At 43.0% G+C, this 24,441-nt stretch overlaps 1 protein-coding gene across 2 annotated transcripts in view; it reads left to right on the top strand.

The window, feature by feature from the left end:
* PRIMA1 (proline rich membrane anchor 1) overlaps positions 1–23,497 on the top strand; it is a 55,054-nt gene extending 31,557 nt beyond the window's left edge. The window contains exon 4 of one of the 2 annotated variants that reach the window (XM_064460659.1): positions 19,088–23,497. In XM_064460659.1, the coding sequence (XP_064316729.1) occupies positions 19,088–19,187 (100 nt within the window). In that variant the 3' untranslated portion in view covers positions 19,188–23,497. Of the gene's footprint in view, positions 1–15,885; positions 15,991–19,087 lie in introns of those variants that run through there. The other variant, XM_064460661.1, reaches the window with a different exon arrangement.
* Positions 23,498–24,441: the final 944 nt, after the last annotated feature.

Raw genomic sequence — 24,441 nt, 5'->3', positions numbered from 1 at the left:
CTGAACTTCTTAACAATTGTCTATGGAGTACTGAAAATAGAGTCAAACTGGATTGGTAATAGAGTGCAAAATTTCTTACCTGTAGGTCCTAATCTACCACTGGCTGTTCATAGGGGATTGGTCCAATTCCACATGGAAAGTTGTATTTGTTTCAAAAACAGCTATTGTATTTGCCTGCCTAGTGCCAAATTGTGAATGATTTCTGCCAAGGCTGAAAAATATACCCATGGGAGCAGTAACTCTCCAGGGCAACTTGTGCCTAGCAAGGAATTGCTCTTCAGATCTGCTCTGATGCTGGTAGATGGGAGGTACAGAAAAGAAATTTAAACAGACAAATTTAGAGATGCCTTGAAAAGGCTGTGGGAATTCACATAACAAAGTCCTATGCTTCATGTCTGTGAAGAATAATACAGATACTTGATAAAACACCCATTATTCGTCAACAGTGTGAATAGCAACGTATAAGTCAGCTGCTCAAACAGGCATTAGGCTCAGAGAAAAGTGAAAATTCTTCTTAGATCTTATTGTTGACAATCATACTGCTGACAAATGCTTAGCTGAAAACTGCTCAGATGTGGGATGGACAGCTATAAAAGAAAATCTGGTTAATTATATTTTTACGGAGTAATTAGAGCATTTCTTTTCATCAATGAGTCCTTCCTAAAACAGCTGCATTAAAAGAACGTCCTAAATTGCCTGGCAGATTTCCTCAGTAGTTCAGGTTCCTTGATCCACTGTAAAAGATACCTATTGATAAACACTGGGAAATAAGACGGTTCACAAGAGAAGCATCTCTGCCTTCAACACAGAGTATTATCCCATATTGTTTAGCTGAATTGGCTTCAGCCAGTGTGAGAAATCCGTTGCTATTTTTTGCTGGGAGGTAAAGGTGGCTAGAGTGAGGGGATTAATCTGGGTGATGCTGAAGCCGAGAGTCCCTCCAGTGTGTTCCCAGCCTCTAGCACCATAACCATGCTCTGCTGCATCCTTTCTCACACCTCCATCCCACCAGCTTTCCTCTGCAGTCCTCCTCCTGGGCCTTCATTCCTGCACATCTCCTGGAATTGGGATCTCTGTCATTGCATCTCCAACAAATCTCTCTCCCACCTCCAAGGCAGTGCATTGTTTGCTTGCTTATAACATACCCATCCCCTTTAGATGTGAATGTCACCCACTCATCCTCCAGCTGCATCTAGTTTGGGTTGTAACCTTGATATGGCACAACCCTCTTCATCCAAGGAAAGGCACATGCTGATTACCTTGATATAGAAATCAGAACCCAGCCTGAAGACCCCACCTTTGCCTGACCCAGCTCTTTCTTATCTCTGGGTGAGGATAGCCTTGTGTCTCACCACTGAACAGCATCCTTTCCTTCTTGCATCATGTCAGGCATGGCTGCAGGTGTCAGAGGTGTCCCAGACCCAGTTCCCTGATGTCATGTGGCTGATGACTGGGCAGGGCGACCAGGAGCATGGCAAAGTGTGCTGAGGATGGCACTATTTACAGTGCCCATCACAAACTGACCCTCAAAGCCCTCTCCTGCTCAGTTTCTTCTCTCTGAAATGGATATCAAAGCAATTGCCGATATCTCAGGGATGTCACTGAGATTCATCACCTACTTTCTGATGAGCAGTGTAAATGTGAAAGTGGCAAGAATTATTATCCAAACATACACTCTCTAAAACCTTGCATGAGACTGTCACCCTCCAGCATTTTCCGACAGGAGTTTTTTTTACCACTTCCTGGGGGAGCAGGGGAATGAGATCCATGTCTTCACATTTGGAAACCCTCATTCTGATGAGAGCCTGGGGTGTGACAAAACCTGAAAGTGCCAGTAAGCGTGAAAACTGGCTTGGCAGCAGCAGATGGCTTATATCTTTTTTTGGTGCAAGAGGAAAAACATTTAAAAATTCTCACCAGCTCATCAGCTAAAAAAGAGGTAAACCAAAATAAAAATACCAAGTATATACTGACTATGAGTTCAGAACGGACGATAGTACCAGTTTTACCCATGGACAGATGTATCCTATGTATGTATCTCTCTATATCCTATGTATACTGTCTATAGTAGATCCTATGTATCTACTACAGCAGACATATATGGTATATATGGTATATATCTCCCAGTGACAAAATCCATAAGTGTTACAGAAGAGTGTTGCAAAAGCCTAACTGGAATAACTCGATTTCTCTGCTTGTTAGTCTTCCAAATGAAGTGAGGTTTATAGCCTGACCTGATGCTATCTATACCCTATTTAGCCTAAAGCATACAGCTCAGCTTAATTAGCAGTGTAAGCATTGAAGGGATGCTGAAGAGTGAAATAACAGCAATCATCTAGTTGTAGGGTGTAGCAAGAGTTAAATGTTTTAGTAGGAAAGTGCAGGAATAGATTTATTTGCACAGAGCTTGGCTGTGTTGTATTAATCCCTCACTTTCATAAGAATCAAATTTGCAGTAGAAAGAAAAAGAAAAATCCTATTGTGCTTAAGTTAAAATCTCATTTACTGGTTTCAAAGGGCCAGACCCAATCAAACTCTCTCATGTCTGCTTTTCTGTAGCAGGAAGAGAGGGAGTGACCGTCCTCGAAGTATCATAACTAAACTGTATTTTTTTTCAATCTGTATAAAAACTGTTTCTCCTTGGATGGTTTGTTTTCCCTCATAAAAGCTAAAACTTTAGAGTATCATCCATTTTAGGCACTAAGGCTTTTTTCTGATAAAATACAAACTAGTGAATTGATGCTTCTTTGTATAAAATAATTACCAGAACCAAGCCAGCATGCTGCTACCTCCATCCCTGTATCTCCCCTGGAAATATTCAGGTTCTTCCAGTATGAAATGGTCATAAGAAATGCTGAAATCCATTCCAGTGGGTGGATTTGATGTCTTAGGTCCAGGATGGAACTAATAGTGAAATGTGTCAATCAGCTTTAATACTCAGAGCACTGCTAGGCAGGTTAAACTCTTGGAAAGATACAAATGGGGTGGTTCTCTGAAGGCTCTTAAAGCAGCCTCTAAATTTCCTATATGTGCTGCTGATGTCTGCAGTGTTGGGCACTGCATGACCACCACGCCAGGTACAGATGTGTGCTACTGCATAGATCAAGCTCCAGAGGAGATGGCATGTGATATTGTGTTGTGCTGCAGCATGGTGATAGCACCCTCAGTTTGGCAGTAGGAGAACAGCTATTTTCTCTGGTCTTGATGACAGAGGGATATTTCCTCTTTTAAAAAAATGTGGATTTTCTCTTAAGAAACTTTTCCATGGCACATCAGAAAAAATTTAGGGTTTGGCACTTAGTGCCAGCAGTAATCAGTCTGTAGCATTTGTACATTTATAGGACGGGCTTAATCACTCATTGGCCAGGGCTCAGGCCCACTGTAAGAAGTGGGACTTTGCTGCTCATTTCATGGATAAGGGAAGTGTTCTGACAACAGCGATTTCTGTAACACATAGCAAGAGCAGATGAATACCTGGTTCAAAATCGGGAATACCTCCAAGTATTTCTCTACTATGTCTCTGTCTGTAAAAACATGCCTTTCTTTCTCTTTCCCTGGAAGACTCTCACCAAGAAGTAAAAGCAAGAGGTCCAAGGACAATTCATAAACTAGCACAGGCTGGAGGAAGCTGGATCATTTCAGTATTGCATGGTTTATGGACTGGACTTGGGCAAGTGCACCATGAATGCCAGCAGCCCTAACAAATCCTCATCTGGTGTAAATCAGCGTGGATTCAATCAGCAGAGCTCGATTCAGTTTAATCAGCTCTGGAAGTGGCTGTCTCTTAAGCTTTTTTTTAACATCTCCAAGCATCTGAAAAATAGCAAGATGGTAAGACTGGAGGGAAGTGGGAAGTAAACACAGTAAAGAGGATTAATGAGAGTTGTTTGGTAAGTAAGCAACTGAGATGGGGGAATGAGGGACCTGCAGTATGTAATCCTGTTTCTGCAGCACTGACTGGTGTGTCAGTGTCTGTGAGGGGAGTAAGATATTTACATAAAAGGGAAAAATAAATCCCTGGCTCTCTGTGTAACATTAAGACACTGGAGCCGTCTCTCAAACCTCAAAGGGGAAAGCAAAGCTGAGCATCCATGTCTCCGTGCCAGCTATGCCACCTGGCAGGAGGTGTTTTGAATGGTGTGCCAACATATAAAAAAAAAGCCAAAATCAGTACTTAGTATCTCCAGAACATCCATAAGGTCTGAGATGACCCATGAGCACCCCATTTTGCCTAAGGATGTGACTCCTTGGCTTTGCTGGATTTTAGGTAGAATGGATACCCCTGCTCTCAGATGTACCCCAGGGTTTGCTGCCAAAGAGCCCTCTTGCTAAGTCAGCAGAGAAAGCAGGCTGATGACAGCAAAGTTTTACACAATATACCTTTTACTCACTATTCTAACTTTGTCAAACCATTGTTTTGTATGTGTCCCATACCCTGAGAGAAAGGTGCCATAAATGCCTAGGTATGCACTTCCTTAAATAGGTGCTGAGTTCACCTTCAAATAATAATTAAATGGAAGAAAACATTGTACTGAAATAAAATGACAGGTCATATTTAAACTGTCTTAAAATTCATTGCTCAGGTATTTTCTAGGGTATTCAGCATTAGCGTTTGATTTATGGATCCTGTATACTGCAGGGTCTAATTTTAGTAGTGGGAGTAGGGTTCAGACAGTTTTGTTTGACAAAGTGAGGCAGGTGCTTGCAAGGGGAGAACACAGAAGCTTATTTAACAAGGCTAGAAAGTGGGATTTGGGGCTGTGGTGAGCTGCTATGTGTGGAACAGTGTGTCCCATGGTGCAGGGGTGTATCTCCTGTTCAGCAGGACATGGCATCCTCTTTGAAGTGGATATTCATGGCATGGCCAATGGCAGACATTTTGCACCACTCAGTCCGCAAAGAGCAAGGACTGTGTAGTCCTCCACGTGGCCATCTCCTATGAGAAGCGCTGAGGCTGAGTACAATCTAGTCCAAAATCATTCCTAATTGCAAGAAAACAATGCTTTTCCATGTGGGGAGAGAAGACAGAACAGTATTCCAAACTTACTTAATCTCTTTGAAGTGGATATTCATGGCATGGCCAATGGGAGACAGGTCAAAGTGCATTGAGATTGTTAATCTCTTCTATTCTCCCTGGCATTTTAGAAGGGTTTGTACTGAAATGGTGCCTTAATTCTCAGCAGATGGCTGGAAAGACGGTAATTACTCATTACTCAGAAGATAAAATGAGATATTTGGTGGAGAACCTCGGTTAAAAAGTACTGTTTGAGTGGGGGACATTCAAAGGGAAGAAGGTCTATGGGGCAGATCTGTGTGTCTTTGGTGCAATTCCCTGACGTCAAACCAGTTCAGCTCTGCAAAAGAGGTCAACCCCTAAGAAATGTCATTCAAAAAGGAATATGGTCTTCATCAGGGAAACCTGAGAATGTCACTGAGGGCAATTGAAAGGAAGACAAACTTAAAAATTTTGGAAGAGCAAGGAAAAGACAGTCATAATGTAGCCTGATCACCTTTTCCACTGGCTGAATGTTGATGCTTATTAAAAACAGGTTTGGCATCTACTGCTGAGCACCACTGTCCAGGTCTCCTGCCGCCTCTATGTCCCCATGTGTTGCTTAGCCTCTATGCCTAATCATCTCCCAGTGGTGAGTTTACTCCCAGCCTTGGAATAAGGTTGTAGATGATCTACTAGTGACAATTTAAATACCCTGAGAAACCACACTTTCTGCAGGAAATCCTATTTTTTAACCATCATAGAATCACAGAACAATTGAGGTTGAAAGGGACAGCTTGAGAACATCTAGTCCAAATTCCTGCTCTAACAGAGTCAGCTAGAGCAGGTTGCCCAGGACTGTGTCCAGCTGGGTTTTGAATATCTCTGCAGATGGAGAGTCTATGACCTCTCCTGAGTTCTTGTTGGTTTTCTTGTGTTCTTTCAAAGGTGCCACTATTTATTAAACTAGATTTAGCTCTGCTTGATGAAAACTGGATGCTAGTACAATGAAAATCAGTTGTTCTTCCGAAGAGTATTGATTGTGCAATGATTTCCAAGGTAATATATATAAGACAAGCTGTTGAACAGCTTTACAGCTTGACCCAAGCCCACTGGAGACACCAGAGCTCTGCTCTATTCATTCTGCTGATTCAGTGGCATCAGTGGGGATTTTGGATAGGGGACTAAGAGTTGGCGCTGCTCAAAGTTTTTGAGTGCATCAAGACAGAAAAGGGTTGGCTTCATTTTTTAAGTAGAATAGTGAAAGTATTGCTGCTACCTGTTAACAGGTTCATTTGACAGATCAAGGGCTGATGAGTAAAGTTGATATAATAGACTTTCTTTCTGAGATGGCTGAGCCAAGGCTCATGGGCAGTGCTGTGCAGGAAAGTTTGCTTTGCCATTGCCTGTGTTGGTCAGATAAGCAGGAGGATCTGCTCTTCAGTGCTGTCAGTCTGGGACTTTTATGAGCACTACACGTTTGCATAACTTATTACAGGGCAGGATTTCTCTGTCTCTTAAGTCTCAAGTTACCCCAACGTCACATTCTGCTAGGGAGAAATTTTGCTGTCATAAAAGGATAAAATGCGCCACTGTTTCTCATAACTGGAAACACTAGAAGCCTTCAGGAGGCTTTAGTTTTTAGCATAAAACAAGTGTTTCAAATCTGGCACAGAATACTGTCCTATGGGTCATTTTTCACTTGTTCACTCCTAATTTGTGATGTATTGACAAAGATGCCAACAGAAACCTGTAGAGCATTATCTCTATCCTGTGATCAACTAACTTTTCACTGTGACCAGGAACAAAGTTGCCATTTTTCTGTTTTCTACTGCAGATGAGGGTGCCACATTGAATGGGTAAAAGTCTTGCAATAGATTCAAGTACTGTACAGTTACTGCCTCAGTGCAACTCTGTAATAGCCACATGTGGATTGCACAGGCTCATGCCAGAATCTAATACCCATGCTGGTCTAATTGTATTGGTTGAAATATTCCTGATTTATCCCAGTGCAATTAGAAGATAAAAGTGGATACTAGAGCTCTGAAACATAAAGAGTTGCCAGGCTTACCATGAGGTTTTTAATACATTTTTTCCTGAAGCCATAACTTCTGATGTAACCTGAATAAACATAAGATCAGGGTTCTCTTCACCTACTAGTCTAAAAACTGACTTTAAACTCAAGACTCCTACATAAGGCAAAGAAATAACATTTTCTTAGAAATTCATTTCATTTTTAAGGCAATCATAGTTTTTACAAGCTGACACAGGGCACTAGTGGCTGACCCTGCTGGTGAAAACCACAGCTGTGCCTGAGGTGTACCCGGTACAATGTGCACAGACACTTGAAGAAAGTTTTTGGCTTGATTATTTGGGATATCTGAGCTTAGGACTGTGTTTGTTACAGCCTGCAAGAACCCAGCAGCAGCACTCTGGGGTGCCTGGGACAATCTTTTTTATGGCTCGGCGGAAATTGTACCCATGGTAGTGGCGTGGGGGATGTAGATCTATTACTCCAGCTCTGTATCAGCCAGAAACTTCCTCTAGACAATGAGAATCCCATAGGAACCTGCTGGGTGCCTTTATTGCCCGCTTTTCCTTTCCACGCAGGACTTGCAGTGCATCTGGAGTAAAAGCAGTAAAGCCTGATTTCTCCAGTGGCTGAACAACTGCAGCTCCTGGTGAATGTAGCAGACACGGTGGATTTGCAGGAGCTCTAAAACTCCCAAAGTTAGAACAAGAAAGCCAGAAAAGTGTGGAAGTGCCCCAACAGCTCCCACACGTGCCCTGTGCTGCCCCAAGCAGGCACTGCCCACACTCACTCTGCTCTGTCTGGGGGATGACAAGAACCAGACCTGACCATGGAGCAGCTAAACACCAGTCAATCCCCTACCCATCACATGCATGCAACCACTTTCAAGATGCTCAGGACTGTTCAGCACACCTCTCGGTCCTGTGTGCATGCCCCATTACCCCCCAGTCTCTGCCCTTTCTTGTTTTCCTCAGGGACTTGGTTCCTGCATCACCACCATGTTGCCCCAGATTTGACCATGCAGAGGATACCCCCTACCTGCCTGACATTTTGGCACACCTCTGGCAAGCAACCTTGCCCTCTCTAATTCATGACTTCTGCTGACTTTGATCTTGATGCTTAGCTCTAACCTGGACTTCTGTGTGCAGAGACCCTGGGGAAAGGTAGAGCTTAGGGAACAGCAGGAGCTGCGCTTGGACGTGCTTCCTCCTGTGTAGGGAATCTCAGCCAGAGGTAATGAGGCATCTGACCACAACAGCATTATTTCACACTGTAATTAATGTGCATTAGAATCACACCTTTGTCTAACTAGTCACAACTTGGTGTCCAAACAAGATCTCAGCTTTTCCATGACCTAGTTGAGAAAAGGTATTGATAAAGGAAGGCTCAGGGGTGCTTGTCCCCACCAGCTGGTTTCAGAAGTCCCCACTGCTCTGATGGGACGTCACATCACACACACTCCTGCCTTGATGTGCTGTTTGCTGCCATGCAGCCACACTGCCCAAGGCACAGAGAGTGTGGACAGGGACCCCTGCACAGAGCTGCAACACTCCTCCTGCACACATCAATCGCTTGCAGCTACCCTCAAGCCCCTTGCAGCTGTGCTGCCACCACTTGTGTGGCTGCACAGACTGATTTCTGCTACCACTGTCCTTCCTTCCCTGCACCCCACCATACTTACTGCTAAATATTTATAATGCTCCTGGGTTGCTAAGCAGCGCACAGCTCCCCGCTCCAGAGAGCCTTGCCATGAAGGCGAGACACACAGTAGGTCAGCGTGGGCAGAGCTGGGTGTGGGAGAAGATGGCATCTGTTGGGGTCGTCCTACTCTGCCACAGCTTACCTCACTCTGACTCTGGTGTCCCCTCCATTGGCAGGCACATGGCCACCCTCTCCGGTGTGTCTAAGCTAGAGAACGATGCTCCTGGTTTGCCTGTTTCAGAGAGTTGACTAAATAGCCATGTCAGAGGGCATTTGTGGAGATGAGCATCACAGCATCCATTCTGGCCTTTGAAAAGATGTCCCGGATGGAGAAATGGTGCCCTCTTTGGTGTCTGCCTTTTGAGGCAGTAGCATGAAACCTTATGAAAGATAGTAAGACTGCCAAGTGACGGAACTGCAGGCTAACCTGGCTCTTCCTTTCAGTTGCACCGAGCCCTGGGAAGTCAGCAAGGAGACTGGCTGAACTCAAATACTTCCTCAGAAATTTCCCCCAGTTAAAATTGTCTAAAGCCACTTAGCTCCCAAACTGCACAAAACCAAATCAAGGTGTGCAGGACTTGCTGTGGTTACTCTGCCCCTGTATGGACTTGCCCTATTGTACACCTAGAGTATGGGAGGGCTGGGACCACCCTGTGCAGCCCACTTACAGTGCGTTTGCATTTATCCTGCAAAGAGCAGGGCCTGGCTCTGCAGGCTCTTCTAAGTGAGTGGAGAAAGTCAGAAGCAGCTGCTTGGAAATCAGTGGTCTTACCCTAGTTGGTCGCAGAGACGGATTGCCTCATATGCAAAGTGGTCTAGATACTTACAAATGTTAGTTCATTTTACAAGTTTTAATTTTCTTCTCATCTCCTTGCATTTATTTGTGTTGCAGACACTCTTCTATTAAAGACATTTCTATAATGGAAAATCTGCAGATAACTTTGGTTCATCTGCACAGAAATTAATCATTACTATTTAAATAATTTTGTGGCATTCTATTTAAATCATTCTGTGAAATAGTGGTAGCCTTGTTCTTCTGTATGGATCAAGTCCATCGTTCAAGTTGTCCCGTCTGTTTGCAAGGGATCAAATAGCAAGGTAGTTATCTATATTCAGCAAAAAAAAATCTGGGTACAAAGTAGCACAGATCATCAACTTTCTTTGAGGGATGGAAAAGTCCAGTGCCTAAAATGGCAATTTCAACAGTCACTTGGCTGGTGAGAGACATACTGTCCTTCAGGTATGGCAATGGGCTAGCAAAGAGCAGCCCTTGCTCATCTCCTCTCTCTGCCACCTTATTATTCCATCCCCATGTTTTTCCAGCACTGATGCCCACCCTGACCTGCAGCACGGGGCACCAACAGCCAGCCAGTTTGCAGACCTGGTAGGGGATTCCTGCACCTTTCCCTCCTTCACTTCCCCTCCAATATAGGCATCTCTTTGTAAGGACAACTTCTAATTGGGTGCCTAGCTAAATAATAGTTTATAGATGTCTTTTACTAACCTCACTGTAGCTGAGCAGAAGCAGTATGCTGGTTTTGGCTGGGATAGTGCTGTGTTTTGGCTTTAGTATGAGAATAATGTTAATAACACACTGGTGTTTTAGTTGTTGCTAAGTATGCTTACACTAGTCAAGGACTTTTCCAGCCTCCCATGCTCTGCCAGCAAGATGGGAGGGGACACAGCCAGGACAGCTGACCCAAACTGGCCAAAGAAATGTTCTGGCTGTGTGGTGTTTAGCTGCCTGCCGGGTTAAACCACAAAAAGCAGTTTGGTAGTTGTCATGTTCTGTTCAATGTATATGTTTAGATGTGTTGTCTATATTAAAAAAAGCAAGGTATTGCTAAGGATTGGTGCAGATGGTCACTTGAAAAGCATGTTTCTCCAGATTGCCTAATTAATGTTTGTTAAGCACTTTAAAGGTAGAAAGTATTGAATCGTGATAGGTGTTGTTCAATCTGTTCCATAAAGACTGGAAAATTTTAAAGGACTTCATGCCAGCACCTGTGAGAATGTTCATGTCTCAGTTTTATGTGGATCACGGAGAACTGTCACAGAGCTGTGCAGAAATGAAGGAGCAAACCTGCAAGTGCATTCAGCTTGTAGGCTCAAAAGCCCAGAGAGTGTGCACAGTCCAGTGTGAGGGCAGCCTTAAATTTTTGTCCATCTTTACACAAGCTCCATGGCTTTGATTTCTTCAATTTAGTGAGACGCCAGCATAATGCCACTACCGCAGTAATGCATCCAGTCTGCACTAGTCTGGAGGATATTCACAGGAGGGCTCTGGAAAATGCTACTTTCCTCCCTCTTCCAATCTGCATGAAATGGAAAAAAAAAATCAAAGTAAGAGAGTATACTGCCTTCATTATCCAGCTGTTACCTATTCCCAGCCATTGCCCAGACCTGGGTGCCATAGTAGAGCAACGCACCTGGTGTCCAGCTCTGACTCGAGGTATTACCTTCATCACTGAGAATCAACCCCAGGGAAACTGAGGCTGCACCTGAAGTTCAGTGAAATGGTTTCTCCTGTTACATTGGTTGTTTCAGTTCCCTGAAGCAGTCAGTATTCCTTCTATGATTCTTCAGGGTGGCAGCCTAGACGTCCTAGTAACACGGGACTGGAACGAGACCCTTGGGTCACCCTGTCTGTCCCCAGTATTATGGGCACTGTGGCATTTGATCTGTTTCATAAACATACCAGTCTCTTCTTGAAGCCGTGTAGTTTTCCCTCTCTCCCTTCTGCCTCCTCCAGCAGTCCCAATTCAAACCATTTTTCTTCTGAGAGTAAAAGAACCTTTTTTTTTATCTCCAGCCTAAATTCACCCATGTCTGCTTCCCATTTCTTCCATTCAAATGCCCTTTTCCTCCCCTGGTATTCCCTGACACCAATCCTATCTCCTCCTTCTTTTCATTAGACTAGGTTGTTCAAGCTTGTTTATTGCCTTCCATAAGAAATTAGGACAGAAATGTGAGCTCACTTCTCTCTTTGATTTATAATCTTGTTAGGGCAGATCCTGTCTAATGCAATGGAGTTACATATAACTCTATATGTTACATATGCATATATTATCTGGGACCTACATATATATTGACAATCCCAGGGTGTTTCTGCATTCCTTGACAGAGCATGGTGCAGCATGAACTGAGTTCCTTAGCTGCCTACGCTGCTCTGTGGCAGGACAGGCCTTTGAGGAGCAGGAGCATGCCCAGCTCATCCCCAAAGGGCACTGCCAGTGCGTAGCATACTGCCAGGCATGGCCATGGCTGTGGCCATCCTCCAGACATGTTTTGGCTTTGTTCCAAGCAAGGTGCCTTCATTCAATGCATTTAATATCTTCTCTCTCTTTTCTTTTCCCCCCCATTTAGTGGCTTTTTGCCAGGATGAAAGGCCAGCAACATGAGCTCATTTTTTTACATTAGTCCCATTCATTTTTTTCCTTTCATCATCAAAACATGTCAAGGATGTATTCTGCGCTGAGAATACCCAGTGGATAACATCAGCTGTAATATCCCTCCAGTCAATAAAACCTTTTAAAGATCATTATAGGGAATGCAAAGAATGGGTTGTAACGTGAGGGGTCACTGAAAGTACTTTTATCAATTATACCGGTTGATAGTCTAGTATCCTAATAATAAAGCTGCTTCTCTTTCTTAAGATTGGTTTCTTGTAGGAGCATAATTCTGAAGTTAGCTTAATTGAAGACCTAGTAGGAAATGTGATTGCATCACCTTAGTCTCCCAGGGACGGATCTTCCTCTGTAACATCAGAACAAATCCTTCTCAAGTCCACCAAAGTCTGTGGAATTACTCTGACTTTGCACTGCTGAAAATAAATGAAGACTAAACTCCACTTCTTAAATTTCACATGTGGCTCAGCAATCTATTGCAATTACTTGCAATCTGAACAGGCCAAATCCTCCCTTCAGATATACCCAGGGCAACTTCAGTAGGCTAGGATTGATGCACTTCTACAGAAAGAGATTTGCCCACCACGTTTTGCAACCCGAGCACACCAGTTCAGGGAACCTCTAAGTGCTGATGAATGGCTGCAGAGCAGCTCCCCACGGATTTATTTCTTTTCCCCGAGAGAAGCACTCAGCAAAGGCTAGATCTTCAATCCATGCACAGTGAGGGGGTTTTGGCTATTACAGAGGAGTGTGAAACTCCCCAAAACAGAAATCGCCCACGTGCCTGCAGGGCTTGCTTAAATATACTCTGGAAACTGGTCAGCTAAAAATGGCTGTGAGGGAGAGCTGAATTAGCCATAAATTGCAGGCTTGAAAATGCTCGTGTGAACAGCCAGAAAAGAAGAAACTCTCCTCTAGGAGATGGTATCTTGGGGCTAGATCAAAGCCTGTTGATGCAACATGACTTGCAGTGCTGTGAAAGAGACTTTTACATTTTGCATAACGGTCCTAGTACTGTGCACTTGTACAGGTCTTCTCCCCTTCTCCACACGTGAGAGAGATGGAAAAGGTCTGAAGATGTTCAAAATTGTATGCTTACTTTCTCTTGTAAATCTTATTTATCAGCTGATCACTAGTTTTGTTTGGCTAAGACTGAAGCACTCAAAGGTCTCTGGGGAAAGAGTGGTCTTTTCCAATTCACAAACCCACTAGACATTGCCTTTCCAAACAGTGCAGGTAATATCATCCAGGTATACCTATAAGACTTTCTACTTTGGAAGAGTAAGTCAAAAACATCACATGTTGGGAAAATAAGTAATCAGCACTGGGCAAGACAGTTTAACTGTCTTTTAGATGCTGGACTATCTAACTTACCAGACCAAAGATGGAAATACAGGGAATACGTTGAAAAGCCTTCGGAGACTGAGAGTATTGAATGCTGGTCCTCAACAAACATTGAGCAGTAGTGAGTGCATTGCTGAAAGTTGTCCAGATGGAGCTGCTTTTTATTATAACTGTAAAGCATTTGCTTTGTGTGTGGGAGGTAGTTGAGCCAGTAACCTCTTCCTACGAGGAATGAATAGTATGCTGCTTGTTTTCTGAACAGATAGATGGTCTACATATGGCTGTTAACTAATTTAATAGAGAAAACCTAAGGTTTCAGTGAATTTTCATCATTACAGTTTCTTCTTTGATTTCTATCTTTACATTGTCAAATAAAAATTATCCAGACTGAATTTTTCTAGGCCCCCTGAGACTGTCAAAGTCAGAATGTGACTCTCTTTCCATGACTCTGAAAAATGTCTCCAGAGAAGTGTCCTTCTTTACATGAGCCCCATATATCTGGGCCATAGTGCCAGGCTGGCCAACCCAGGTTAGTCAATTAGGCAAGGCTCATGGTGGGCAGCTGCACAAAAATTCGATGGCTATGTCCCAGAAAGCAACTGTTGTCAGTGCACTGAGCCCTTCTAGCAGGGGTTCTGTTCACAAACCAGTCTTAGAAAACAAGTTCACTTCTCCCACCCGTTCCTGTCATGAGAAATGATTCACCTCTGATGGCTGATGGCCAGCATGAATCAAACAGCTGTTAGATGAATACCCCCAGTACTGAGATGTAAACAGCCTCCATTTAGCTTCTTTATTGTCTTATAAACACTCAGGTTACTGGGAAAGATGGTCCAGGAGTTGAATAACATTACAAAACTTCCATTCCTATCCTGTATCTGCTAAATAAGGATGTTTTTGAACTGTGGCTGTAGCGCACACATCATCTTGTCTGGGATTCCAGCAGTGAAGTCTAGCCAAGAGCTCTAAACATAGCTGCTAGCATCCTAGCCCAAGAGATGAAGCTGAGTGAAAACCTACCTACCAGGTATTTACCCTATTTCTTGGACAGCTTTTGTAATCCAGGAAGATGCTGCTGCTGTTGGATGTCTACTGGTATATATATAGCTTTGATATTTCTGCTGTGCACTGGGGGCACATCAGGATAAACCAATCCTATGAAGCAAATGGGTGCGTCGTATAAGACCCAGTTTTATTGAAAATCATTAATTTTTATGTGTTGTTAGCTAATGAAATATTCATCAGTATTGAGAAGAGCTTTGAAGTCATTGCAGGTATAAGTGTTACATCTTCACCTCTCTGATTTGCCTCTTCCCTTCTGCCGCTTTGCCCCAGGGATCGGCAGGCACATGTGCAACCTGGCGCCTGCTACCACCAATGCAGGAGGAGCGGACGAGCTGCAGTGATGCTCATCAGTAGAGCAGCTCGCCAGCTGCTTATCTTTCTGCATAGCACAACCCTGTGCTGTGACATGCAAAAGTGAGGCTCTCCAGAGAGCTTTGTAGTAGCTTTGTTCATGGTAAGAAGCCACTTCAAGGTGAAACGGCTTTGAGAGGAGACACAATTTAAGATCCCTTCATTTCTCTACTGCCAGCCCAAGGTCACCCCCTCCTAGCTTGGCTGGGTTTCCCTAGGGCCCAGCCTTCCCAGATGCTGGCCCTGGTGCACTGGCACTTATCAGAAACATTGCTTTGGAGGTAGGCAGTAGGAAACAAGATTGCAACACTCAGGTTTGTCGTATGACATCAGGTTTTATTCATAATTCTCATCCCTTCCAGGCACCTTGAAGAGTATGCACACATGGATTGCATTGTGTCTTTTAAACTTTGTTGTGCTTTACTCTTCTGGACAAAAATTCTATTCCCATTTCTAGGTGATCTTATTCTCCTCAAAACTTCAATAAGCCTATAAATAATGAGGCATACTAAAGTCCCAACTAAATGAATAGTCTGCTCAGCTTTTGCTTGATTTTGTCTGAAAAGTCATATAGAGAGATTTTCTTAAGTGTGTACAAGTGAGATACGAGGTGAAACCCTCCCCTAGTACTGCACTGCACAACTGTCTTACAGACAGTAGGTCTATACCAAATTTATGCCAGTAGCCAAAACTGGCAGGTTTTGTCAAATATGCCAACTGAGTTTTGTGACTAGACATGATCAAGGGCCAAAAACTGTGTCACCTCTAAGAAATTTTCTAAAGACAGAACATACAAATTATGTTTGACTGTGCATCGTTTCGTTGACCTTTACAGAGGACTCTGCAGAGAACTGGTACAAACCAAGATGACAAGCCAATAAGAATTTCTTTGATAAATAAGATTTATAATGTGCTCAGAACATCATCTGAAATTGAAGCTTGCCGTGTGTAGTACATTGTTAAATGGCTGTTTGATGCTTTCTTGATTTTAGGACTCATGCAAATTAATGCATGCATGGTGGAGAGGTCATTACAAACCCTGATGCATCATTTCAGGCGTGTACTGAGCTGTACAGACTTGCACGTACCTTTCATTCGCAGATGTTTGGCATGAAGAGTGAACCAATTTGTTTGCTAAACATCAAAGCACAATGGGTAGCAAATCAGACTGTAAAGCAATGTAAACCATTTGTTAGCAAACAGCCTGTTTCGCCTGCCACCAAGTGAGTATATCACAGATATTAACAGTTCCCTACTCATTCCCATACTAATCTGAAACATTATTTTCACCAATGGAGAGCAACCCTGGAGTGGAAATGCATAAATACAGGGCCACAGCACTTCAGCTGAAAGGGGGCTTGGAGTATTACATGTAGGAAGATCATGCATAACCTAGTTTATCAGGCAGAAAATAGGATAAAAGGACTCCCCTTGGTGTGTAAGAGGAAAACTTGCATGCTTGGATCTCAACAGTGGATGAAATTCAAAGTGAAAAAGAGCTAGTGACACACAGAGCTAGTGGCACCAAGAAGAACTAGTGCCCTAATGCAAAAGGGCAGTTGAAAAATTGCAACAGGCCAAAATGACTTTGCATATCTATATACATAGGTCAATTCTAATCACTGTGACAAGTGCATACAAGTCTGTCAAGCCAGTCATTTAAATATCATGACTGAAGCAAGTCTGACCCCAAATCCACACCTGACATACATTTAGAAACAAATCAAGTGAAGGAGTTAAACAGAGCATTGTCCAAGCCTGAAATTCTGTGTCTGCCACAAATAAATAAATAAATAAATAGATAGATAAATAAATAAATAAATAAATAAATAAATAAATAAATAAATAAATAAATAGATAAATAAATAAATAAGTGCCTCAAATAGCCATTTCATTGAGACCCAAGAAAGTAGTTGCTCTGTTTTGCTAGCACTAACCCTGAGCAGTTGATAAGGCAGAAGCAGAACCCTGATAAAATCTCCATTCCACTATTTGCAGGCTCTGAAAAAATATACTTGCAATGCATGCTGGTGCCAGTGGTGTGGTATCACTTGCAACCTCTCCAGCGGTGCCTCCAGAGAGCTCTCACCGTCAGGGGAGAGTCTCCGAACCTCCCAGCTCTGTGCTGGGACACCAGCCTGGGGAGGGGAAAGAGCAAATAGCTGCTCTCAAGAAGAGAAACTGAAGCAAAAAAAAAGGGGGAGGAAAGGAAAAAGAGATTCAGGAGGACTGAAGAAGTCAGTCTTGAAATCACTTCTAGAAAAAAGAAAAATTGTAGACAAAAATGAGAGGAAGACTTTTTTTAACATGAAGAAAAAAGAGGAAGAGTAGACAGGGAAAGAAAATGGAACTGGAGAGGTGCAGAAATGCATAGGAGACCAAGAAAAGAAAGAAGGGCTAAACAGGAGGCAAACAGATAGCATGTAGAAGTGGCAAAAATGTCTTCATTTTTTGACCATTCATAGCACTGACTGTCAGGGTTGGAGGGGGCGGGGAAGAAAAAAAAAAGAAATTTTTGAAAGCAGCAGAGAAGTTTAAAGAAAGCCACACCATTTTTCCTGCCCAGGAAAATGTAAGAGAAGTATTGCCATCAGATTCTCCATTCCTCTTGTCAGGGATGTGGTGGGGTGGATGGATGCTTTACAGTGTCATGAAAGACAGAGCCGCAGAAGCTTGTATCAGATACAGACAGGCACAGCATATTAATGGCTGAAAAAGGGGTTCAACAAAGCTCTTAGTCACCCCTTCCCTTCCATTTCCATTCTCTAATAGCTGGAATTGTGACTAGTACTAACAAGCCTTAACTCTTGCCAGCTAAAGAGCAGCGTAAGATATCACAATCAGAAGTATTTTCTTTGAGATTACAAGCAAAACAAATTTGTCTTCCTGTAATCATTCTCCATAAATCTTTCACTAATACTTCACTGAAATTCAATGTCATTAACTATTTTTTTATTAATTGTTGTTTGTTTTGTTAAACAATGTGAAGAACAATAGCACAGACTAACTGTTGTATTACATTTGTTTTTCTGGTACTCTTTTTGCCCTTAGAAGCACCTTAAACTGAAAGCAGTAATGTCTGAAATATCTGTGTGGAAAGCACGTAGCTTTTTCCTCCTACTATGTGTACAGCTTCAGCTTTAAATAAAGGTCACACCACTTTTCGAGGAGAGAATTGTGGGGGAAACACTTACATGATGTAACATGGTCTATTATGGGACTTATGCTCAGGTCTGCATTTTCAGAGTCACTTTAAAATCCCAAATAAGATGATGCTGGTCTGTGATGCGTAGATGCTTGTTAGATTTCTGCACTTGCTGGCCATTTCCTGAATTCCCTCACAATTAGCATTGGTGGCCTTGGCCAGTGTTACCAAATGGTGCCAGTGGCCAGCAAACAAAATAAAAAGGGGATGCTTCAGTGGTTCATGTTGGGGGACTGGTAGATCACAGCAGGTACCATGTTTCAGTCACTAACTCAGACACCTAGAACATGAACATCTGTGTCTGGGCTAGTAAACTAGCCTTCTTTCACAGGCAATGCAGAGGAACACAAAATGCCTTGGGCACAAGGCATCTGACTTATTTTGCGTATCCACTTTAAGCTGTTCTGAACTGTGTTTTAAAAGTACATGTTTCTCTCCATTGACTGTGAAGGTAGTCTGGGGTGGTGACCACAGATGTACATACCTACACTGCTCAGATGAGTCCTCTCCTAGTGACCAAACATGGTGGTTTTATGATGACTGCTGAGTCAGTTGGGTCCTCAGTGGACATGACTGGTCATCATCCCAGTTCTAATTACGTTGCACTTCAAGGCCCAAGACTGCCCCAATGCAGACCCTGACTCAGTACCCAAGCCTCCATTCCAGAGATGAAGGTGGTCGTGGAAGGCTGTCCTTCCAGCAGCCTTTGTCTCATGCAGCATACCCACCTAGCTAGCATGGGCTAGCATGGGGAGGCCAACAGCCTGTCAACAGGGCTTAGGACCAGACCCCTCATCTTCCAGGTGGATCATGAGGTTTGACAAAGTTTAACTGCTGTTTTAAAGGGAAAATAGAGAGGAAAAGTTCAGTGTTACGATGCACCTTACATGTCCTTGCTTTCAGTCTGTATTGACAGAGATTATGTTTATTTCTGTCCTTTCTTCTCCCTTGACCCGGCCTATACATCATTGAACCTGGATTCACCCAAGGAAACCAATGAGAAAAGAAGAGAACGGAACCAGTCGGGCTGAATATGCAATGACCTCCTCCCAAAACAACAAAACAGTTGATAACAATGCGGTCGTATAATCCCTGAAATCCCACTGAGGCGCAGGAGGTGGCAAACTTTCAAAGCACACACATGGAGTATGCGAGGTGGGTGAAATAAGGCAACGAAAGGAGCTCGGTGGCCAAGAACTTCATTTGAGAAATAGCGCACGCATCAGTGATTCAGAAGAGAAAAGCAGGCTGCTCTTCAGGCTTGCTGCTTCTCCAAAGGCGGATAAACTTGCCCACTCGGGCTGCCCGGAGAAAAGGCCTCACAAAGGCATAAGCATTGCATGCTACATCTCATGAAGGCCATGTCACGATGCCTCCCATTTCTTCTTCCTTGCTTCCCCTCCCCCACTTTTCAGTTTGAATTGAGTGTCCACAAAAGCTGCTGAAATAGGGTCTTTTGAGGAGAAGGTGATCTGCCAGAGTGGCAGCAGCTTATTATAAATAGGTCTGAGGGTTAAGGGTAGGAGGGGTCACCTACGTTCTTCTCCAGCCTGTTCAGTTTTGTACACTTAACTTCATTCTTATCATTCTTATTATTTCATTATTAAAAAAGGAACAAAGGTTAAGCCAATCAAGCAACCAAAAATTGCATGAACTTGTGACTTATCCCAGGAAATTCATCTGCGGTCTGGTGACTATGCAATTTCCATGGCTGGAGACTTTTCAGGCAAAAGAAATCAAAATGTAAGACTTCAGCAATTAGCATTCCTATTGAAAGAGAGATATTATTAAGAGGTGCTTTGAACATTATTACTTCATAATCAGCCTCCTTTTTTGCATCACACTTTATTTTTTATCTTTAAAAAAGTTCTTCCTTTGTGAAATGCTGCATGTTTCTCTGTGTTTGCATCATGCTGATTCCCCAGGGAAACCCCTACAGGAAAGCTGTTGTTTACATCTTGGGTGAGTATTTGGGTGGGATCGTGTTGAAAGGACTAGCAGCCCTTTGAAGTCCTCTTCATTCACTGATTAGCGTTGTTTCCCGAAAGCATCCAGTATCCTGAACTGAGCCACCAAGGTCACTGTAGGTCTGGCTTGGAGGACCACTTTTGAGGATCTAGGAAGCTGGCTGTGCCCACGTAAACTCAGTCTCTGCCTCTCCTGGGATGAGACTGCCGATCATGCCAAATTCAGCATAATAGCTTAGTGTTATACTTTCTGTGACGTGGATTGCAGACTACTTAAAGCAAAGCTGAATCCACCCAAATTCATTTCACATAGGATCTCAGGTTAGACTCAGTAAGTAACCCTCTAGGATAAAGGCGATGAGACTAGCTGAGACGCTGGTCTTTCCCCACCTCCTGAAAACTTCCCTTCATGTCACATGTATGTCTCCATTTACCTCTGTGCTGGAAGTAGTGATGCAGTGAAAGACAAATTTCCACCCTGGCTTCTTGTCTGGACGTCAAGCTTTGATACCACTTGGTCTCCACGTCTGTAACTCCCAGGCGCCGACCCAGTCTTGCTCCAGGACGTGGCCGAGCCCCAGTTGTCACATCCCTCGGTACTGCAACACACTGATGCTTTCAGTTTTGTATAAGGATGTGCCTGAACTGCAGAAATCAAACCTTGATTTTGAACGCATTCCTGTCTGCAGTTGGTCTGTTGCTGGGATGTAGAGATTGGCTGATGGTAGAGGAAGACGATGTTCTGCAGATCTTCCCCGAAAAAGCTCCGGGATGTTCAAATCAGCAGTTTCAGCTCAGGCCCACCTGTAGTTTTCTATTACCTATTGAACTGTTGAGTGTATGTAAATATAAGTCTCTTTTCAATGATAAAATGAAATGCTGCTATATACTGGTGTTGAGGAATTTATGGAGTTATTAATTTAGCTGTCATCACTATGTAGAAGTTTAGCTATATAAAATTATTTTTTAAAGGCTAGACTTTCTTGAGAAGTGAATGCAATTACAAAAGTGAAAGGGAATAAGTAACCCTTTGCCCAAGAGTATGATCATTACCTGCCATATTCTTGTTGTGTTCTTGCACAAGACACAGTGATATGTTCTTGGATCCAAAGTGGGATTAAAATGACAGAATTTATACTTTGAGTCTAGTATCCCAAATGATGATTGCCTAAAGCACTTAGCCCCTAAATACTATAACACAAATATTGCAAGTATATTTCTAGAATATTTTTTATGCTATAACATTTATTATGGTGTAGTTACCTATGTTTGCCTCTCTTTTTTTACTCCAGCTTTTTCTGCTTAAATGTGGCATAGTCTGAGACTGGTTGCATGTTTAGCTGAGAGTACAAAGTATGAATGCAGAAGAGTTTAGCATGATATGGGCTCAGGATTTCTCCTAAATGGTGTTGATTTTATTTATTTCCTAACACAGCTTTAAAGGCATGTTTTGTAAGGCCAAAATCACAAAAGGGATTTGTAGCTCATTATGCCCACCCAAATGTGTCTGTTTTTGCAAGAAAAAGTCTAAAGAGATGGTCACCAGACGCTGTCTGATTTTCAGTGATGTCAACAGTAAAAGGTCATCACGGAGAGAAGACCCTGGTGCATGACATAACCCACAAGTACCCCCCACCCCAGGTCCCCTGAGGTCTCCTCAGTGGAACATAAGCATCAAAAACTTCATGGAGGGTGGGGAGGCAGGACATTTCAAGGAGCAGCATGCAGGGACTGGGATCTACTTTCAACTCTGCCACTGATCTGCTGTTTACTAGCGAGTAATTTTGCGCCTCTGTGCCTCAATTTACCCATCTGTATTATCAAGATAAAAATACTTACCAGGTCTGTGGCAGTATTTTCAGAGATGTAGATGTATCCTATTTGTATAGGCAGATTTACACTATCATGATATCCAACATGTTGATATTAAATAAACCTATTTGGGCACACCATCGTCATAATATTTCATAAACAAGCATTCCCCAGTGTGCTTTTTTTAATCTGCTGGCCACAGAAGAGCAGCAGCAGGCAGGCTGAGAGCTGCCTCTCTGCCTCTCCAGAGCCTTTGCTCACAGCACTCGCACAGCTCCACGGCAGGGAGAGATGGGAGATCCTGCATGGGGTAGTTTTGCCTTTAGGTTCCTGCCTAAGTACAGTTGGCTACATTGCACCAAAATTTAAGGTGATCTTCAGAAAGGTGCTTGGAAAGTGTACTGGAAACAGGTGCAAGTCTTCAGAAAAGAAAGGCTAGAAAGGCAGTGTCATTGAAGAATGATTTCTGAAGTTTTCTGATATGGTTTAAGGTTGTGTTTAACACTCTACAGACTACTTGCAAAGCTTTTATAAAGGAGGCTTCTGTGCATCCTTATTGTACTAAAATACAAAGGGAAGGGAATAGGTGTGATAGATAAGGGCTTCACTAAGCAGTGACCCTGGGTCTGGGGAACTGACAATCCAAAATACAGCTTTAAAAGCATTTACAGTTTATTTTAGCCACCAAAATATCAGGCATAGAAAGGTCCCACATGGCTGCATTCACAAAATAACCAGGTCCCCAGCAGATGAAAAGATGGCCAATTTCTATGCAGAAGTTAACTGCTCTGCTCTGACCCCTCTGACCACCACCAGGCAGACTCAGAAAGCATCAACTCAAAACTTCTCAAGGATCGCCACTGGCAGATGCAAGCAGGGGATGCACTTTAAGGGCCTGAGCTGTAAAGTTTCCTCAGTGCTCAGCAGTGCCAGGAAGGTGGAGCTGAAGCCCCAGCCCTGCAGCCCCTGCTGGCTCAGACCCAACGCAGCAGTGTGACCAGGAAAGCATCTCTACCTTGGCTAGATGCTGCAAAAACAGACATGGGAAGAAAGAGGAGAGTTCTACTACGTATAAGATATAAATATATTGATATATATCTATACAGAGACCTAATTGTCCAGTCTTGCATGCCATATGGTCACAGCATGTGAAGCGAGTGTGGGCCTCTTGCTCCAACCAGGTCACGACCATAGATGCTGCCAAGCAATGGAGAATCAGGCCTATGGTAGATATGTATTCACAATACTCCCTGCACCTGTACAAAAAAAAAAATGTATTATTTTAAACTGCAAAATAGTGTGTTTAAATCAATGCATGAATGTAAATATTCTAAGATCTGCCTTCTTGACTGTGTACCACATGTACAGATGAAAATGAATATTGTTTATAGGAAATCTGTATCAGTGGTTAAATGACTAAAGAGAAAAAAAAATATCAGAATTAATGTTGTCATGTTTCTCAAACAGGCCATTAATGTATATTTAGCATTTAAGGACCTTGCTCAATAAATATGTTCTGTACCAAAAACTGTGTTGCATATACAGATTGTGCAGTACCCTATTTTAAAAAGGCACCATAATTAATTTTTATTTTAAATAAAAATGTACTTGTAAAAAGTTTCCTGTGTCCTGTCAGTTATGTAGCTGAGAACAGAGTCTACATGTTGAAGAGAAATCCTGAAGGGAGGAATGGCTGCAGTGACTCTTCCGGCACTTCTCTTACTGCCCAAATTAACCCTGCTTGCTTGAACACTTTCTGTTCTGGTTTTGGAGAAGCTCATAGCTGCTGCTCACACCTGTGCCTGGCTGGGTTCTGGGTCTGTCTCACCTGACCCTGCAGTTTTAGTCCTAGATATGTGCACTGCTGGTGCTTCATAAACAAAGAAATTACACTTGTATATTCCTGCAGCCCCGCAAAGCTCAAGAAGCCCCATCTCTTTATGCCAAAGGTGCTGCAAGTTTCCCTGACAATATACTCTAGTTTGAGAGTGATTTCTTGATCCTTCAACATAGTACTCTGTACCTTTGTTTACTTTGGTGCAAGAGGTAATGTGCACCATTTTATATTCTAACACCCTGTGTGGACCTCACCCTCCCTTTTCCACACAAGAACAAAAGCAAATTATGGACCCGTCTTTCAGCAGATCAACACTGACCTACAGTACCTAACCCATATCCTTTGGCCAGGATTCACCCCTCACAGTTTTATGCCTTTACCAGATAGGGGTGAAGAGTACAGTCTGTGTGAGGTCCTCTGAAGCCAAGGCGCCGTCACAACCTGAACCCTCCTTCACAGCAGAGGTCTTCCTTCCCCAGCCACAAAAGGAGCCTAAAGTAACTCCCCAGGGACCACCAGGTGCCTAAGTGAGGTCAGCTGAATACCAGCAAGGGGCGTGGGAGGATTTTATTTTAAATGAGGAGACATCTTGGTTGCCTTTAACTCCCAAGACAGTTATTTCCTAACAATTTTCATTGGCTCCTTGGGAATGATTTCATATCCCAGTTTAAAGAAGCCCTTAAATGGGACAGAGCAACACTAATGCAAAGTGAGCAGGTAACAGTTT

This window comes from Phalacrocorax carbo, chromosome 9 (assembly GCF_963921805.1).
Source record: "Phalacrocorax carbo chromosome 9, bPhaCar2.1, whole genome shotgun sequence".
Lineage (NCBI taxonomy): Eukaryota > Metazoa > Chordata > Aves > Suliformes > Phalacrocoracidae > Phalacrocorax > Phalacrocorax carbo.
This window is presented reverse-complemented; position numbering and strand designations above follow the sequence as displayed.